The following is a 15,080-nucleotide window of genomic DNA, read 5'->3' on the forward strand; positions in this document are numbered from 1 at the left end:
CTTATACAAATTATGTTTGATGGGAACCTTCAATGAGAATTATAGCAAAATATTTGTTTTCCTATTATCTTCTGAATGGCCCAATACTAGATTTGAACTCAAGACTAAATAATTTTTGAAAAAGGAATTAGCAGTGATTTATAAAGTTACTATTTTTTTTGCAGCAAAGCTAGAGAAGATCTGCTGAAAATTCAGAAAGAGCGTGATTTTCATCGAATGCATCACAAGCGAATAGTCCAGGAAAAAAACAAATTAATCAATGACCTCAAAGGGTAAGCTTATATTTGTTGTACTATTTATTAAAGAGTTATTTAATACATGTTAAGTAATTTGATTATGACAGAAAGTTTTAGACAAAGTTATTAGAGCCACATTTATTGAGCATAAGATGAGTAAGTTGCGGCCCTTGCTGTCAAGGGTCTCAGAAACTATTTGTGTGTGTGAAGTGGGAGGAGTTAAGCAGAAATATACTGAAATACACTGCATTGTTGCTATGCTACCCAAGAGGGCCATCATCCCAATAAGACTGGAGTGTGAGATGACTCAAGGATTTATTTCCACAGGAATTAAATTCTCAAGTACAAGTAAGAGTAGACAGTGAGGAAGTGGGGTCAACACAGTGCTGTTGGCAGATAGTACATCCTCTGCAAATGTGCCAAGACATGAAAAAACATGGTATGTTCATCAAATTGTATGCAAAGAGAGTGAAGTGCGGCTGTGGTATTGCAGGGATAGGGGACATATCTCTAAATGACTATGAATTTAAAAGTCTTTTATAAATTATTTTGAAGACATTATTGAGATTTACTTTCTCTCCTTCTTTACCTTCCTCCCCTACAAAAACAAGTAAAGAAATTTACAATCCTTAAATAAAATTCTATTTGCTTGCTCTAAGGCAGTGCTATCCAACAGAACTTTTCGTGATGATATACTCTATATCTGTACTGTCCAATACAATAGCCCCTAACCATTTATTTTTAAAAATATACCATACTTCTTCAAATTCCTAATATGTTTAAAGAGAATACTTTTCATATAAAATTAATCACTTTAGATTATATGTTTTTTCATATTTCATTATTTCAGGCACCCTTGTAAAGAAGCACACATTACTTTGTAATATAGCTACACTTGGTCTGTACTCAGATAGCCTTTATTTCTTCATTTAATCATTAAGAAAAACATCTCCATTTAGCAATCTGGATGAATCACTAAAGCGCATTTTATAAAGACCTAAAACAAAACTTCAGTGATGCCATCAAGTCACAAAAAAGCTGGGCATCAAGTTAACCAGTCAAACACAGTGAATACTTTGCCTGATAGCTGTGCTATTGCATAATAAATCAGCTATAGGATAGAGTGTTTTTGATGCCAGGCAAAATTGGGGTCTGAGATCTCTTATGTCATATTTTATCCAAATACATTAATAGTGTATCCATATTTCCTTTCATTGTAAAACATTAAATGTTTACCTTACTTTTTCTGTAAATTTTTCAACTAGTTTGATAATAAATTTTATAGTATTTCTTTTTTGTCTGTTTGTTGTTTTGTTTTGCTTTTTAGAGTCAGAGTCTCATTCTGTCACCCATGGTAGAATGCAGTGGTGAGATTAAGGCATCCTGTAGCCTCCAACTCCTGGGTTCAAACAATCCTTCCACCTCAGCCTTCTGAGTAGCTGAGTCTACAGGTGCATGCCACCATACCCAGCTAAATTTTTTTATGTTTTAATTTTTTTGTAGCGATGTTTTTTCTTTGTTACATTCTAGTGAAATTCTATGTGTTGTTAATTCTTTTAACAGAAGATAGTCAAGCCATATCTCATGAATGAGTTAAATTCCAAATTTAGTAAAAAAAAGGGAAATTTTGCCATCAATATTTTCTTTAAAATTCTTCAACCATCCACAGATTACAGTGTACATGGTTGTGTGTATACAATTTTATATCTTTGTGTTTTATGTATTTAGACATATGTAATGTTTATGGAGATTATAGTATACACCAAAGTATATATATGTATGTGTGTATATACATACACACATACATACACACACACACGAAGCTAATCAGAACGGAGGATAGAACTGTATGTACTACCTAAATTTTTATTTTTATTACTCTTTCTGAATGTCATATTAATACACATTAAATGTATATAAAATGCAACTACACTTTAATACTTAATTTCTATTGCTATCATCAATGAGGTATAATGTGATATCCAAATTAATGACTTTTATAAATACTGCTATGAAAATATTATAGAAAATGAAAAGCTCTGTTTCAATTATTAATGAAATTAAATATTATTCTTTTGGAGGACTTTTAGGGAATTTCTGCTTTGTGCTATGCCATTGTAAATAGTATAGAATTAGCTCTCCAACTAGTACTAAACTAGCTCCCCAAATGTAAGGAACTACAAGACTGGACAAAATACATGAGGCAGTTTTTTTTTTTTTAAGATGGTGGAAAATTGGCAAAGCAGGACCTTGATGCCTAAGAGAAGACAAACACAAAATGAGCAGGATGTTCACCCCACATATCTTCCTGAAGGTACTTTTCAGCCCACAGTTTGACCAGATATAACCCAAGCAGAGCATGGTGGTTTTCGGAGCTGAGGAGGCAGAGATCAGAGTTCAGGGCTGCAGAGGTAGCTGAAACTTGCAGCATGGTGTACACAGAAGGAAGGAGGTACATGAAATGTAGCTTAAGAAATATCTATAATGGTTCTCTTCAGTCTTTGGCCACGTAACTAACTTGTGGAAGTATAAGATGAGAGAATACGAAGCCTGGCAGGAAACAGCACCTGGGAAGCTATGAGTAAAATAGAGATTCCAGAGGTTGCACAGTGCTGGGAGATGTAGGAGTACTGATCAGCCATAAGGGAAGGAACATCACTGAATACTCTGAACATTTACTTAATATCCTCCACAAGCCATGCCATAGAAGCAGACCTGGTTGGTCCTAGAGAAAATGCTGCTTTAGACTTTTTCTCCAAAAAGCTTAAAGGTATAAGCTTTGAAAAACTCAACTGATTCACTGGGAAATTAACTGTCTGTCAGAAAATAACTCTTTAAAGGAAGAAAACAAAATTCCGACAAGTGTATGTCCAACATACAATAAATAAATAAAGTTTATATGGATTGATCTATCTATAGATATATCTAGAAGCAGGAAAATATGTCCTATAATCAGGAAAAAGCAGAAACAGACACAGAGAAAAGAGAATTACAGAATTAGCAGACAGGGACTTTAAAACAGTTATTATGAAATGCTTAGAGTTTTAAAGAAAATGGTGACTATAGGAGTGATAAACAGAATTGAACTGAAATTTGAGGACTGAAAAAAACATAATGTGCGAATGAAAAATTTACTAGTAGGTCTTAGAAGATTGGACATTGCCAATGGAAAGATCAATGAACATGAAGACAGGAAGATGGAAAATGATCCAACTGGTGCTCAAAGAGAAAAGAGCTGAAAAGAAATGAGCAGGGAATCAAAGAGAAAAGACTGAAAAAACATAAACAGAACTTCTGGAACAATATCAAATAGTCCATCATAGGTGTATTTGAAATCCAAGAAGAGGCTGGGCATAACCTTCCCCATTCTGCTAGCTTATTCCAATTGTTAAGTATACAAATTCAAATTAGTTACTCAGGAAGACTGGAACTGATCACTGCGTGCTTACATGAACCAAATATGCTGTGAGCAGACTTTAGCCAGGACCCTACTTATTTCCTGTCCCTTATAGACTCCCATTCTAACAGTGAGGTCATGATTTTGCTTTAAGTTTCTGAATTTGAATGACAAATTCTTAAAAATAGCTTTCCCCAGTAAATAGCCACTCAATTAAATAGCCAGGGGTAATTTGCAGAAAAACTGAGGCTATTTATAACAGTATATAATTGCTATGGTGTTATGGAGTGCTTCCTCTACTGTCTGCTAAGGTAGCTCCAGCATTTCTACTTCACAGTGTTGGCTATCTTTTTCCAAGTTTCTAAGGACCACCCTAGAAGTGAATCTACCTTATTCACTGGAGTTCTTACTATAATGTTAAATCCACTGTGTGGAGGTCAAGGAATTATTGTTTCTCCAGTCTTGCATTCCACCCCCCTTTAATCAAGTACCTCAAAATCCAGCCTCTGGGGGTACTTTTCTGGTTCCTGCCAGTACATGCTGACTATTTTTTGCAGCAGTTTAGATGTATAGTCTCTTTCCTCCGTAATCACACCGAGGAGAGGAGGTAGGGATACTTCCAGCGGTGGGGCCGGGGTGGGGACATCTCTTTCTTTGTGGGGAAGAGGGCTTTTCAGCATCTTGCAGCACAGCTGAAGTACTACTTCTTTGTAGGAAATGGGGCCCACCTCTGTAAGCCCATAGGGCTACAGAAAAACATTCTCAGGGGCATCCTGAGAACCAGAGAAGAAGACAGAGACATTTCATACATTTCATGTAATAAAGAGTCAGTTCACCTGGAAGACATAATATTAAATATGCGTTACTCTAATATAAGAGCTTCAAAATACATGAAGCAAACTCTGATAAAATTGAAAGGAAAAATAGATATTTCCTTAGTTATACTTAGGATTTTAACACTCAGTATTAGAAAGTGTAGGAAGAAATATACATAGATGTATTTGACATCCAAGAAGGGGCTGGGGATAACCTTCCCCATTCTGCTAGCTTATTCCAATTGCCAAGCATATCAATTCCAATTATTTACTCAGGAACACTGGAATTGATCACTGGTTGGGTACATGGACCAAATATGCTGTGAGCCAGGACCCTACTTATTTCCTGGCCCTTACAGACTCCCATTCCAACAGAGGGGACCAGATATAGCCTAAGCAGAGCATGGTGATTTTCGGAGCTGAAGAGGCAGAGATCAGAGTTCAAGGCTATAGAGGTAGCTGGAACTTGCAGCATGGTGTACCCAGAACGAAGGAAGTATGTGAAGTGTAAGAAATATCTGCAATAGTCTTTTTCAATCTTTGGCCTCATAACTAACTTGTGGAAGTATAGAATGAGAGAACACAAAGCCTGGCAGGAAACAGTGCCTGGGAAGCTCTGAGCAAAACAGAGATTCCAGAGGTTGTGTAGAAGAGTACTGTCAATCAACTGAGCATAGTTAACATTTCTTGACTTCTACTTGGCTCTTTCCAGTTCACATGGAATGGTCACTAAAATAGATCATATACTGAACCGTAAAACAAGTCTCCATACATTTCAAAGGACTGATGTCATGCAACGAATGTTTTCTGACCAAAATCAAATTAAATTAGAAATCAATTTTTAAAAATCTCAGGGGGTTTCTCAAATATTTGGAAATTAAGTAGTATGCCTTAAATAATCCATGAGGCAAATAAAGAAATTAGAGAATAGTTTGAACTGAATGATTAAAAATGCAGCATATTGAAATGCAGCCAATGCAGCTTAAATTGAAATTGATGGCTTTAAAAGCTTATTTTAGAAAATAAAGTTTTAAAACCAATGATGTCATCTTAGAAGCTTAAAAAGAGCAAACTACAACCAAGAAACATGAAGAAATGAAAAATAAGAGCTGAAATCAATAAAATAGCAAATGGACAAACAAAAAATCAACAAAGTTAGATGTTGGTTAATGGAAAATATAATAAAGCTGACAAATTTGATAATAAGATGGATAAACTCTCATTAGACTGATGTCACCAGAGGTTGGCAAGAATGTAGAGCAACCAGGACTGTCATATAGGGTTGCTGGTAGTATAAATTACAATCCAGCAATTAAACTCCTGGGTATTTATCTAAAATAAATGAAGATATATGATCAAAAAATCTTACATGACTTATATAAGAATGTTTAAAGAGGCCTTATTCATGATAGCCCAAACTAAAATCCACTCAGGTTTTCTTCAGCAAAATATTGGATAACCACATTTACATACAAGGGGATACTACTCACAGTAAAGAGGAGTGAAGTATTGCGATGTAAAGTAATAAGAATAATCTAAAGAAACATTATGCTGAGTGAAATAAACTAGTTAAAAAAGAGAACATATTATATGTTACCAAATACATGAAGTTCTAGAATTTTCTGGGGTGTCAGACATGTTTCATATTTTGATAATGTGTACTACTTGGTTGTGCATTTCTCAAAACTCTGAACAGTAACTCTTAAGAGCTGTATGTTTTATCCATGTAAATTACACTTTAATAAAAAGATTTTGAGGTCATTTTCAAATAAAACAGATTTTTAAAGGTATTTACATTATATACTAGGCTGAACTATTCCTTCTGTTTAGGTATCAAAATGTTTTTATACTTAATTTTTAAAATAGAAGATTAGCCAAACTTGTTTAAGACCATCCTTTAGTTTATTTTGATGTGAATGACACTCCATGTTTAATCGTCTATTATTTGTGGCCCTTGTCTTTCTGACAGTCATTTCCAAATTAACAAAAGGAATTGCATTTTTAAAAATTTCATGGGTAGCAGCAATATTCTGAGTACATACTTGGATACAGCAAAAGGTACTAGTAGGAAATAGAGAACTAATTAAGACGTGATTTGCTCCCTCACTGCACCCTCCACCCTCAAGTTGCAGTGAATTTGTGTGCTTTTTGTGCTTCTTGGCTGTAGTGTGTTAACCTTTATGAGGCTTTTAATTTTTATTTCACAGCAAAAAAGAAAAAGAAAAAAAGGTTTCGATGTTAGATGGAAATTACTGATTTAACTCAATAACCCCTTAAGATACTATTGATTTTTTGTTTTTTATAGGTTGAAGTTACATTATGCGTCTTATGAACCAACTATAAGGGTGTTACATGAGAAACACCACACTTTACTGAAGGAGAAAATGCTGACCTCCTTGGAAAGAGACAAAGTAGTTGGGCAGGTAAAGATACAGTCAAAGCTAACTTAAAATGATCTTTTAATCATTTTTTAAAAATAATACAAGTAGAAATACTGGTTTTGTTTCTGACATTAATTTTAAAACATTTTCAACCAACTTTCATGTAAGAGAGATCCATTTGGAAACATTCAGAAAAAGTATTTATCCATTTAACTACATATAAAGATTATTATAAAATTAGGCCAGCCTGGTGGCTCATGCCTGTAATCCCAGCACTTTGGGAGACCAAGGTAGGTGGATCACTTGAGGCCAGGAGTTTAAGACCAGCCTGGCCAATATGGTGAAACCCTGTCTCTACTAAAAATACCAAAGAAAAAAAAAAATAACCGGTGTGGTGGCACAGGCCTGTAATCCCAGCTACTTGGGAGACTGAGGCATGAGAATAGTTTGAACCTGGGAGGCAGAGGTTGCAGTGAACCGAGATGGCTCCATACCACTGCACTCCAGCCTAGGCAACAGAGTGAGACAGTGTCTCAAAAAAATTAAATTAAATGTCATTTAATTGAGACATAAATTTATAGCAGATTATTAAATTGTAGTTTGAAGAAAAAACTTAGCCATTGTGGTCAAACTTGGGTTTAAATGCCAGCTTTGACAGCTATAAACGTTAACCTTAGGAGAGTTATTTAAACAAATTGGAGCTCAGATTTCTCATATATAAAATGTAGCTGCAAAGACCAAAGACATTACCTTTTAAGATTGCTGTGAAACTTACATGAGATATTTTAATAAATAAAAACTCCCTCCTAGGTACTGACTCAAGTCTTTTGTAATTTTTGCTGATGGGTGACATCCTTTTAGGGTTTTTGTATAGGCCTAGACCTAGGGTAGTGGGTGAGATACCTTTGGCATAAAAATTTAAGAAAAAGAAACAAAATGTTTATATGCCACTTTAAAACCATTTAACAATTTTTTTGGAATATGTAAAACTGCAACTATGCTTAACATTCTATTATTGTTTTCTGGAGATTTTCATTTTTGGCCAAACATTCAGAAGCTACAAAAGCTTACATGATGATAATACTCTTGAATAATTTTATTGTTAAGACATGCTTTAATCAAGTTTATTTTGTCTTTTGAGTGAAATTCTTAGCAACGAAAATGCAAAACATCATTGTCTTGATGCCCCTTGTGCTTGAATTTAATTTTGTGGTTTGAATGTTTGAATTTTAAGTAATATTGAATACAATGATCATATGATTTGGCTGTGTCCCCATCCAAAGCTCACCTTGAATTGTAATAATCCCCACGTGTCAAGGGCGGGACCAGGTGGAGGTAACTGAATCATAGAGGTGGTTTCTCACATGCTGTTCTCATGATAATGAGTGAGTCTCATGAGATCTGATGGTTGTATAAGCGTCTGGCATTTCTTTTGCTTGCACTCATTCTCTTTCCTGCTGCCTTGTGAAGAGGTGTCTTCTACCATGATTGTAAATTTCCTGAGGACTCCCCAGCCATGTGGAACTTGAGCCAATTAAACCTCTATTCTTTATAAAATATCCAGTCTCGAGTATTTCCTCATAGTGGTGTGAGAATGAACTAATACAAATGAGTTTAACAATGATTTAAATTTTATGGCATTATAATCAAACCTTCAGAATTTCATACCCTTGCTTCTTTTCATCTAATCTGTCTTCCCCAGTCTCCTAACAAAAGGCTTTATTCTATATCCTGAGGTATTAGGAGCTAGATTCAGATCTCTTACTATTTCCTATTCCAGATGGGCCATGCTTGAATTTTTGCTACCCATCTTACTCTCTTTAGTCCTCCTGGTCTCATGCTTATCTCCTATATACCATGTACAATATTTGTGTTTCAAGTTGCTCCTTGATGGTTTAGTGGAAAGAGCTAAGGACTGGGAATGGCTGGTATGAATTCCAGTTGTGTTATAAAACAACCAAGTGAGGATTCGGGTTATTTAAATATGTCTTTTTACTCACTTATTAAATAGGGATAAATTATTTGCTTTATGATTGATATGTGTATAAGATTAAAACATGTTTAAAGTTAAAATCATTTGATCTATGAGTTAAAGTTGAATTTTGCACACTACTGTTCAGATTTGCAAAGAAATATATCTTTATTATCTGCAACTGGTTTTGTCTTTGAACTCCTACTCCTGCTGAAGACAAAAGAAAAGATAACCTGCATATTAAAGACTATTCCAGTCTTTATGAGTTAAACCAGTGTCTTTGGGTTTAACACAGGGTGTTTGAATATTATATTAACTGAATGTTTAGCTAAAACATAGTTATTAGTGCTCATTTTCTTCCTTCAAATGGCATGCCCTTTTTATTCTTCCCTAGATGGTTCCTAGTAAAAAAGTAACTTATCTATCCATATAGTTTAAAGTCTACAGGCTATATTCACTCTCCAGAGTACTGTGACTTGTTTGATTAGGTTGGTGGTGTCCAGGTACATGATAGCTGGATAGTTCTGGATAGCTCTTGGATAGTTCCAGGGTAGTTCTTTTGTATGTGAACCCAACACACCTTGCTAAATCCATGGCCTCTGCCACAATATCTGTGAACTCCTTTATATCTGTGACCTCATTATCCTAACCCTAGTTTTTTTTCTGCTCTAGTACATCAAATATTAACATTTCCGTGTGTCCCACTGAGGTGGTTGAGGCTTCTGATTTCCCTATATTGCAAATACAAGCCATGAGCAATTTGGAAACCAGTTAGGGTCCATCTACACAGATATACATTTCTCTGTCCATTTTCAACATCACCTGGAGAGTAGTATGTTTTTCTAGCACAATGTAAAATATGAAGGAGTCTTTAAGGGGTGGTCAATTTTCCTAGGCTATTGCCTGAAAAGCTAAGAGCAAGTGTACTTAAATTCTTGGAGTATCTCTAGACTATCTGGCTTTATTTGCCCTTCATTTCCAGCTGGCCCCACTTACATTTTTCACTTGGTAGATAAACCAGGACTCATGTCTGACCTATTGTTACCTCGTCCCTCAGGCATCTCATCCGTCACTCAGGCACAGAACTCTTTTCACTTCTTTGTTCTATTGGATGAAATATCTCCCTATCTTCTTTTATGTTACAGGATGTTCTATGTCCTCGTTTGTTCCAGCAATCCTGATTTACACCCATTTGCACAGGGTAATTTTTAATAAATTTAACTTTCACCCTAAAAATATCCCAATTTGGAAAATCTTTATTAATGGGAATTTTTTTTTTAACTTTAAGTTCTAGGGTACATGTACACAATGTACAGGTTTATTACATAGGTATACATGTGCCACATTGGTTTGCTACACCCATCAACTCGTCATTTACATTAGGTATTTCTTTTAATGCTATCCCTCTCCCAGCCCCACATCCCATGACAGGCCCCAGTGTGTGATGCTCCCCGCCCTGTGTCCATGTGTTCTCATTTTTCAGTTCCCACCTATGAGTGAGAACATGCGGTGTTTGGTTTTCTGTCCCTGTGACAGTTTGCTGAGCATGATGGTTTCCACCTTCATCCATGTTCATGTCAAAGGACATGAACTCATCCTTTTTTATGGCAGCATAGTATTCCATGATGTATATGTGCCACACTTTCTTAATCCAGTCTGTCATTGATGGACGTTTGGGTTGGTTCCAAGTCTTTGCTGTTGTAAATAGTGCTGCAGTAAACATACGTGTGCATGTGTCTTCATCGTAGCATCATTTATAATCCTTTGGGTATATACCCCATAATGGAATCACTGGGCCAAATGATATTTCTGGTTCTAGATCCTTGAGGAATCACCACACTGTCTTCCACAATGGTTGAATTAATTTACACTTCCAACAGTGTAAACGTGTTCCTATTTCTCCACATCCTCTCCAGCATCTGTTGTTTCCTGACTTTTTAATGATCACCATTCTAATTGACATGAGATGGTATCTCATTGTAGTTTTGATTTCCATTTCTCTGATCACCAGTGATGATGAGCATTTTTTCATGTTTCTGTTGGCTGCTTTATGCCTTCTTTTGAGAAGTGTCTGTTCATATATTTTACCCACCTTTTGATGAGGTAGTTTGTTTTTTTCTTGTAAATTTGTTGAAGTTATTTGTAGATTCTGGATATTAGCCCTTTGTCAGATGGGTAGATTGCAAAAATTTTCTCCCATTCTGTAGGTTGCCTGTTCACTCTGATGGTAGTTTCTTTTGCTGTGCAGAAGCTCTTTAGTTTAATTAAATCCCATTTGTCTATTTTGGCTTTTGTTGCCATTGCTTTTGGTGTTTTAGTCACGAAGTCTTTGCCCGTGCCTATGTCCTAAATGGTATTGCCTAGGTTTTCTTCTTGGGTTTTATGGTTTTAGGCCTTATAATTATGTCTTTAATCCATCTTGAATTAATTTTTGTATAAGGTGTAAGGGAGGGATCCAGTTTCAGCTTTCTACATATGGCTAGCCAGTTTTCCCAGTACCATTTATCAAATACGGAATCCTTTCCCCATTTCTTGCTTTTGTCAGGTTTGTTAAAGATCAGATTATTGTAGATGTGTGGTGTTATTTCTGAGGCCTCTGTTCTGTTCCATTGGTCTATATATCTGTTTTGTTACCAGTACCTTGCTGTTTTGGTTACTGTAGCCTTGTAGTATAGTTTGAAGTCAGGGAGCCTGATGCCTCCACCTTTGTTCTTTTTGCTTAGGATTGTCTTGGCTATGCAGGCTCTTTTTTGGTTCCATACGAACTTTAAAGTAGTTTTTTCTAATTTTGTGAAGAAACTCGTTGGTAGCTTAATGGGAATGGCATTGAATCTATAAATTACCTTGGGCAGTATGGCCATTTTCAAGATGTTGATTCTTCCTATACATGAGCATGGAATGTTCTTCCATTTGTTTGTGTCTTTTATTTCATCTTTTATTTCACTGAGCAGTGGTTTGTAGTTCTCCTTGAAGATGTCCTTCACATCTTTTGTAAGCTGGATTCCTAGGTGTTTTATTCTCTTTGTACCAATTGTGAATGGGAGTTCTCATGATATGGCCCTCTGTCTATTATTGGTGTACAGGAATGCTTGTGATTTTTGCACATTGATTTTGTATCTTGAGACTTTGCTGAAGTTGCTTATCAGCTTAAGGAGATTTTGGGCTGAGATGATGGGGTTTTCTAAATATACAATCATGTCATCTGCAAGCAGGGACAATTTGACTTCCTCTTTTTCTAATCGAATACCCTTGATTTCTTTCTCTTGCCTGATTGCCCTGGCCAAAACTTCCAACACTATGTTGAATAGGAGTGGTGAGAGAGGGCATCGTTGTCTTGTGCTGGTTTTCAAAGGTAATGCTTCCAGTTTTTTGCCCATTCAGTATGATATTGGCTGTGGATTTGTCATAAATAGGTCTTATTATTTTGAGATATGTTCCATCAATACCTAGTTTATTGAGAGATTTTAGCAAGAAGGGCTGTTGAATTTTGCCAAAGGCCTTTTCGGCATCTGTCGAGATAATCATATGGTTTTTGTTGTTGGTTCTGTTTATATGATGGATTACGTTTATTGATTTGCATATGCCTTGCATCCCAGGGATGAAGCTGACGTCTTCGTGGTGGATAAGCTTTTTCATGTGCTGCTGGATTTGGTTTGCCAGTATTTTATTGAGGATTTTCACATCGATGTTCATCAGGGATATTGGTATAAAATTCTCTTTTTTTGTTGTGTCTCTGCCAGGCTTTGGTATCAGGATGATCCTGGCCTCATGCAATGAATTAGGGAGGATTCCCTCTTTTTCTATTGATTGCAATAGTTTCAGAAGGAATGGTAACATCTCCTCTTTTACCTCTGGTAGAATTCGGCTGTGAATCCGTCTGGTCCTGGACTTTTTTTGGTTGGTAGGCTATTAATTATTGCCTAAATTTCAGGCCTGTGATTGGTCTATTCAGAGATTCAACCTCTTCCTGGTTTAGTCTTGGGAGAGAGTATTTGCCCAGGAATTTATCTATTTATTCTAAATTTTCTAGTTTATTTGTGTAGATGTGTTTATAGTATTCTCTGATGATAGTTTGTATTTCTGTGGGATCAGTGGTGATATCCTCTTTATCATTTTTTTATTGCATCTATGTGATTCTTCTCTCTTTTCTTCTTTATTAGTCTTGCTAGCAGTCTATCAATTTTGCTGATCTTTCAAAAAACCAGCTCCTGGATTCTTTGATTTTTTGAAGGTTTTTTTTTTGTGTGTCTCTATCTCCTTCAGTTCTGCTGTGATCTTAGTTATTTCTTGCCTTCTGCTAGCTTTTGAATTTGTTTGCTCTTTCTTCTCTAGTTCTTTAAATTGTGATGTTAGGGTGTCAATTTTAGATCTTTCCTGCTTTCTCTTGTGGGCATTTAGTGCTATAAATTTCCCTCTACACACAGCTTTAAATGTGTCCCCGAGATTCTGGTATGTTGTGTCTTTGTTCTCATTGATTTCAAATAACGTCTTCATTTCTGCCTTAATTTCGTTATTTACCCAGTAGTCATTCAGGAGCAGGTTATTCAGTTTCCATGTAGTTGTGTGGTTTTGAGTGAATTTCTTAGTCCTGAGTTCTATTTTGTTTGCACTGTGGTCTGTGGTCTGAGAGACAGTTTGTTGTGATTTCTGTTCTTTTACATTTCCTGAGGAGTGCTTTACTTCCGATTATATGCTCAATTTTAGAATAAGTTCGATGTGGTGCTGGGCAGAATGCATATTCTGTTGATTTGGGGTACAGAGTTCTGTAGATGTCTATTAAGTCTGCTTCGTGAAGAGCTGAGTTCAAGTCCTGGATATCCTTGTTAACCTTCTGTCTCATTGATCTGTCTAATATTGACAGTAGGATGTTAAATCTCCCATTATTATTGTGTGGGAGTCTAAGTCTCTTTATAGGTCTCTAAGGACTTCCTTTATGAATCTGGGTGCACTTGTATTGGGTGCATATTTAGGATAGTTGACTCTTCTTGTTGAATTGATCCCTTTATCATTATGCAATGGCCTTCTTTGTCTCTTTTGATCTTTGTTGGTTTTAAAGTTGTTTTATCAGAGACTAGGATTGCAACCTCTGCTTTTTTTGCTTTCCCTTTGCTTGGTAACTCTTCCTCCATCCCTTTATTTTGAGCCTATGTGTGTCTCTGCACATGAGATGGGTCTCCTGAATACAGCACACTGATGGGTCTTGACTCTTTATCCAATTTGCCAGTCTGTGTCTTTTAATTAGGGCATTTAGCCCATTTGCATTTAAGGTTAATATTGTTATGTGTGAATTTGATCCTGTCATTATGATGTTCGTTGGTTATTTTGCCCATTAATTTATGCGGTTTCTTCATAGCATCGATGGTCTTTACAATTTGACATGTTTTTGCAGTGACTGGTACCGGTTGTTCCTTTCCATGTTTAGTGCTTCCTTCAGGAGCTCTTGTAAGGCAGGCCTGGTGGTAACAAAACCTCTCAGCATATGCTTGTCTGTAAAGGATTTTATTTCTCCTTCACTTATGAAGCTTAGTTTGGCTGGATATGAAATTCTGGGTTGAAAAGTCTTTCCTTTAAGAATGTTGAATATTGGCCCCCACTCTCTTCTGGTTTGTAGAATTTCTGCAGAGAGATCTGCTGTTAGTCTGAGGAGCTTCCCTTTGTATGTAACCTGACCTTTCTCTCTGGCTGCCCTTAACATTTTTCCTTCATTTCAACCTTGGAGAATCTGACGATTATGTGTCTTGGAGTTGCTCTTCTGGAGGAGTACCTTTGTGTTGTTCTCTGTATTTCCTGAATTTGAATGCTGGCCTGCCTCTCCAGGTTGGAGAAGTTCTCCTGGATAATATCCTGAAGAGTGTTTTCTAACTTGTTTCCATTCTCCCTGTCACTTTCAGGTACACCAATCAAATGTAGATTTGATCTTTTCACATAGTCCCATATTTCTTGGCAGCTTTGTTCATTTCTTTTTACTCTTTTTTCTGTAATGTTGTATTCTCACTTTATTTCATTAAATTGATCTTCAATCACTGATATCCTTCCTTCCACTTGATTGAGTTGGCTACTGAAGCTTGTGCATGCATCACAAAGTTTTTGTGCTGTGGTTTTCAGCTTCATCAGGTCATTTAAGGTCTTCTCTATATTGTTTATTCTAGTTAGCCATTGGTCTAACCTTTTCTCAAGGTTTTTAGCTTCCTTGTGATGGGTTAGACCATGCTCCTTTAGCTCGGAGAAGTTTGTTATTACTGACCTTCTGAAACCTACTTCTGTCAACTCATCAAAGTC

General features: G+C 36.2%; 1 protein-coding gene across 8 annotated transcripts in view; it reads left to right on the forward strand.

Moving 5' to 3' along the window:
• Positions 1-15,080, forward strand: part of SPAG16 (sperm associated antigen 16) — a 1,155,561-nt gene that overhangs the window by 64,726 nt on the left and 1,075,755 nt on the right. For all 8 annotated transcript variants that reach the window (XM_021924411.2, XM_017946898.3, XM_017946897.3 and 5 more), the window contains 2 exons: positions 165-272; positions 6,754-6,871. In XM_021924411.2, coding sequence (XP_021780103.1) covers positions 165-272; positions 6,754-6,871 — 226 coding nt within the window. The remainder of the gene's footprint in view (positions 1-164; positions 273-6,753; positions 6,872-15,080) is intronic.

Source organism: Papio anubis, chromosome 10 (genome assembly GCF_008728515.1).
Source record: "Papio anubis isolate 15944 chromosome 10, Panubis1.0, whole genome shotgun sequence".
NCBI lineage: Eukaryota > Metazoa > Chordata > Mammalia > Primates > Cercopithecidae > Papio > Papio anubis.